This window comes from Solanum pennellii, chromosome 8, assembly GCF_001406875.1.
Source record: "Solanum pennellii chromosome 8, SPENNV200".
Taxonomy (NCBI): domain Eukaryota; kingdom Viridiplantae; phylum Streptophyta; class Magnoliopsida; order Solanales; family Solanaceae; genus Solanum; species Solanum pennellii.
Genome location: NC_028644.1, coordinates 64,882,479 through 64,887,771, shown reverse-complemented (window position 1 = coordinate 64,887,771; position 5,293 = coordinate 64,882,479). Strand labels below are relative to the sequence as shown.

The window sequence follows — 5,293 nt, the reverse complement described above, 5'->3', positions numbered from 1 at the left end:
TCGATGGACGTCTTATATTTTTAATTAAAGTTGGGAGACCCAAAATATATAACTGGGATTATGAGGTGATCAACATGTTATGTTATTTAACCTTAAAGTTACTCCTCAATATAACTGCACAATTCTGTGCCCCCTTTTGCTCCGTCTTTAATATAATTCATCCAAAATCACACCTCAAAAGTTAGTTATTGAGGTGAGAAAGTCCACGACTATATAATTCTCACATTAGCTTCCTATCAAGTCGAGGTGAAGCCAAAATTACTTCTCAGAAGTTAACTAAACTACATACGTCCCACATTAGCTTCCAATCATTATCAACATGAAATTCAAGTCTCAGGAGTTAACAAAATTTCACCCCATTGAGTTTTGCTGAAAAGTGAAAAGTAGCAAAACTCGGAAGAGGCTCATCTCCAGTACACCAATCTCTCCAGTTGGTTCAGTATATATTTAACTTAAGAATCCAGAGCCTAAAGGATATAAAATATTAATAAAAATTTCAAAATGATATATAAAATTTTATATTAACCAAAATGGCAAAATCGCTGGAACAACAGCGATTTCCTCCGCCGAAAAAAGCAAAATCGCTGCTACTAGGCAGCGATTTTCATTTTTTAAAAAAATGAAATTTTACCGTTTTGACTAATATAAAATTTTATATACCATTTTGAAATTTTTGTTAATATTTTATACTCTTTAAGCTCCGAACTCTTTAACTTAATGACAACTATCAATTTTAAAATTTAATGGTTCATATTTATTTAAATAAAGCAACTTTTAAACTATGATTAAATATATGAATTCTAGTTAGTAGTTCTCTCTCTTCAACATTTTCTTCTTTTTTTTGCAGGAAACAACCTTGCTCTCTTTAGAGGATTTCTTCATTAATAATTCGTTATCTAAATAACCATTGAACTAATTTTGCAGCAAAAAGCAAATACCATTTTTATTTTCTACTCAATTTTGCTCTTTTTCACGCCCTTACAATTATGGTGAAACCCAAACTAAAAATAATTTTGCCGATTTGAAGATGATAACAAGCTTCTTTAGAACACCATTTCCGTCATCGAACGAATTCAATTCAGTACTCTTCTTACTTTGAATTTGTATAATTTCATAAACCAAAAAGAGAGGAAGGTTGTTTCCTGCAAAAAAAAAAGAAAAGGAAAAGATTGAGGAGAGAGAACTACTAACTAGAGTTCTTATCATGAATAAAAATTACTTTATTTAAATAAATATGAATCATTAAATTTTAAAATTGACAAATATCATTAAATAAAATATACAGTATACCAATTGGAGATTGACGTAATGGAGAGGAGCCTCTTCCGCAAAACTCAGCTTTAAGAAAAAAGGTACTACTGTAATCACCAAAGTTTATTAGTGGGGTCCCAGTCTCCCATATCCTTTTGTCTGGGGGTGAGGGGGTGGGGGTGGGAGAGGGGGCAACAAGAAAATATCTAAATTATCCAAATAAAATGAATAATATCACTGAATTACAGACAGCTAGCTAGGTTGTTTTGGTAGTGACATATGATTCAGTAACACAAATGCTTCATCTTATCCCAATGGTTTGTTAAGAGTTTTGTAAGCTCAATGGGACCAACAATGAAGAAGAGAAAATACTTGTGTTACCTACCGACTATTTGGTGATATACTTTTCTCATGCTATATATCTTTTGATAGTGTAATATTTTACATAGCATTATGCTATTAAAAACTTCGTGAAACAAATATACTACTCTCTATCAACTAATGTGAAGTTGTTTAATGAGAACAAGTTTAACAAAAACAATTAAAAATTGTGATATATAATAAGTTAAAGATATTTATATGGATATAATAAAGCATGTACTAGCAACCTACATTATCGGACATCAAAAATTCCAACTAGACAAGGACTATGAAATATTTAAATTTACTGCTTATTGTCACTCAAAAAAATATATGAAGGATCGCATTTAATTTTATGAAAATATATAGTTACTAAAATCATGCCTTAGACCAAACATTACATGTTAGATCTTTCAATCACCTAATATGTCGCAAAAGTAAATTAAAAAGAATAGAGGAAAGTTACCAAACATAGACGAATTCAAATGACACGTTCAGATATTGGAAAATGGAAATGGACGACCACCCATTACGATATGGACAGTGAAATGTTATGGAAGAATTGCAGAAGAAGATTCTTCCTACATGTTGAGGAAAAGGTTTATCTAGGCTTCCCTTTAGAACGTGACTTTACGCGACATAAATTCAAATTAGTTAAGCTATAATAAAAGTACAAAATAATAATTAAAAAAAAAGAAGTTTATCTAGCCACAAAAATGATAAGGTGCAAGTTAATAGAGGGAAAGGAGAAGTATACTTTCTTGTTTTAGGTTTCATATTATTTTAGAGCTATATTAGTTTAGATTAATAAATTATTTTTTTTTGAAAATAAACATATATGAATCAACCAAATGAATTTATGAATTTTGGAAGAGGAAAATTAGGTTAAAAATGAATAATAATATTAATATAAATATAAAATTTAATTAAAAAATTATTGAGTTATATCAAATTTGTAAGTTAAAATATACCTTTAGCAAAATAAAAACAAAGTGTTCTATACAAAAGAAAAGCATAAGAAAAAGTATACTAAGCTACTCGGCAGCAGAGCCAATGTTAGAAATTCGAGGGTTCTAAATCAAGTTTTTTGGAGTTCACATGTTAATATACATATATTTATTTAATTTTTCAATAAAATATAGAGTTAATAAAAAAGCTAGTAGATTCGTCCGAACCAATTAACCTTCATTTAGCTACGCATTTGAGCTATTACCAATAAATGTGCAGTGATTCACTGAGCTACTGCCAGTGAACATAGAAAATTTAAATTCAAGCTCCGAATATGAAAAAAAATATTAAAAGAAAGATGAATCAATGTAAATTTAAAATAGTTAAACTCAAAGACGAATAATAAAAAATAATAATTAAATAACTCAGCTAGGTTAGCACATAAGAAAGATGAACTTGTGGGTGAGAATGTGAAGTGTACTAAAATAGAATCGATTAATTAAATTAGGGAAGAAGGCAATAGGGCATTTAGCATATGAATATATAAGTATTTCCCAGCTGGAAATTCCAAACGAAACACGAGGCATCTGTAACGGTCCCAAATTTCCAGCTGTTTTCCACAATCACTCTGCATTCATATTTCTATCACACTCTCTCACTCCTGCCTCACCTTTTGGCTTTTCCCTCTGCACTATCCAATATTTATAGTTATTCCTAATTTAAATTCATAATTTAAGAATTAAAAGTTAAAAATGCTTATTCCTAATCAAAAGTACTAATCCATTTTATTTCTAGTATTAAATTAGCATCAGTAATCATTGATTCTGATTTAAATTCCTAGAGATTGATCAAATCTTTTATTGACCAAATAAATCAACTTAAACTCACGATAAATGGCTAATACTGAAAAAAAAAACTGTCGGTTTCACCGAAGATCTTTTGTTATAACTTATAATACAAACACAAATTTTGATATTTTCCTTTCTAGTTTCTAGCTCCAGCTCAGAAATTTCCATTTAACGTATCCAAAACTTGGAAGTGAATATTTTGTTATTGGTACATCATATATAGTAAAGTAAATATTTACAGAGTACTTCACCAGTAAATTTGATTTTGTTCAAAACAGCCAAAATTACTAGTATAAGAAATTCACATGCACACAGGCGTGGTAATAATGAAACGGTAAAATTGGCAAGGAACGAGTTACGCACGTGAGAGAAGCTCCGCCCAAGGTGATTCGCCATGAATAGGTGGTTGAGTAATATACGGAGAATAAAGAAGAGTAAGAAGCACACACAGCGGCTTAAAAATCGGCGAGTTTTCGGTGGCGCCGATGATTTGAATCCTGTCTATCAATCTCTTGCAAGTTCCTTACGCTTCGGATCGCTAAAACTTCCGGTTTTTTAGTTTCTAATACTCTCTGAAACTCGTCGTCAATATTTGCTGATTCTGTATATACAGAGCAAAAAGAGAGAACTCATTAGAGCAAGCAAAATACGGATCACGAGGCATCTGAGAAGTATGTAAAACACATTGAGAGCCGATTTTTTTAAATTGAAATTGATGAATACTTGAGTATAATGGAAGTATGGAACTAAATCTGAAATCTAAATTGAAAAAAAAAAACAATTGCGGAACGGCTAAACAAAATGCGCAATATGCATACCTATACGCTTAGCGAAGCCTTCAAATCCTTGAAATTGAGCTAAATCTGAAACAAAAAACATGTAAATCAGTAAACGAGTTCGTTTTTTCTCTGAATCACGAAACTAAGATGTAGTGTACCTTTATCAGACGGACTGTGAGAGAAGAGATAGAGGATGAAGAAGCAGAGAAATGTGAGAACAGGAATGAGGTGAATGTACTTCTCAGCTCTAGACAATGACTTGTTAAGAGCCTTGATTGACTTGCGTACTTGTTCTTCTCCTTCATCGTAGTTGTTAGATAGTGACGACGGAGAGGCTTGGTCCTTCGTCATTATCTTCTGAGACTCTGCCGCCGTCACGACGGCGGATTCGTCCCTGCTGCCACCGACGAGGACGACTCCATGTGCAAGGTGTAACTTCGATCCCGATGAGCCGAGTGATTGTCTATGCATGTTGGCCGGATTCTGGAGATTCGAGAATGAGAGAGAAACGGCGATTGAGAAAGAGTGAGCGAAGCGAGTGTTTGGTAGCTATTGAGGTTATTTAGTAGTCTGGGGATTTACTAGCAAATAATAATGCCATTAAAATAAGAGTACAAAAATAAAATAATAATTAATAGTAATAAATTGCATCCGTAACTCTAACCGTTGAGGTGGAAAGATACCTTCCTTTTTACAAAGACAGTTTAGCCCCCAATATTTATGAAATCGTACACATTACCTCCTAGATTTGTCCACCTATTCACTTAGCCACCTAAACTCAAATCTCTACCCTTTTGAATACTTTATATTTATTGAAATTGTATCGTTCATTAATCTTCCCTACGTCCTAGATGGTACTTGTTCATTTTGATGAATAAAAAAAAAATAATTTAATTTATTATATTTTAAAATTATTTATTTTAGAAAAGATAGTATTTTTAAAAATATTAAATTTTTAATTTATTTATTTTATAATTAATAAAAATAAAATAATAAATTTACATAATAATTAATTTTCTAATAGAAGTGTCAATTTAAAAGTGGACCAGTAATTAGAGATGTCCGAAAGTAATTAGTAAGGAATTTATGAGCAAATAGTGCCATTAA

General features: G+C 31.3%; 1 protein-coding gene across 2 annotated transcripts; it reads right to left on the bottom strand.

Annotated features, from left to right (window-relative positions):
• Positions 1-916: 916 nt before the first annotated feature.
• LOC107026975 lies at positions 917-4,780 on the bottom strand. Of its 2 annotated transcripts, XR_003579792.1 has the most exons (4): positions 4,345-4,780; positions 4,226-4,270; positions 3,771-4,008; positions 917-1,142 (listed from the first exon to the last, which is right to left on the bottom strand). XR_003579792.1 is itself a non-coding variant. In XM_015228125.2 (3 exons), the coding sequence occupies exons 1-3, from the start codon at positions 4,655-4,657 to the stop codon at positions 3,863-3,865; spliced, it is 504 nt and encodes a 167-aa protein (XP_015083611.1). In that variant the 5' UTR covers positions 4,658-4,780; the 3' UTR covers positions 3,483-3,862. The 2 variants fall into 2 exon arrangements, 1 of the variants encoding a protein (XP_015083611.1); XM_015228125.2 differs by lacking the exon at positions 917-1,142 and having other exon boundaries at positions 3,483-4,008.
• Between the last annotated feature and the right edge of the window lie 513 nt (positions 4,781-5,293).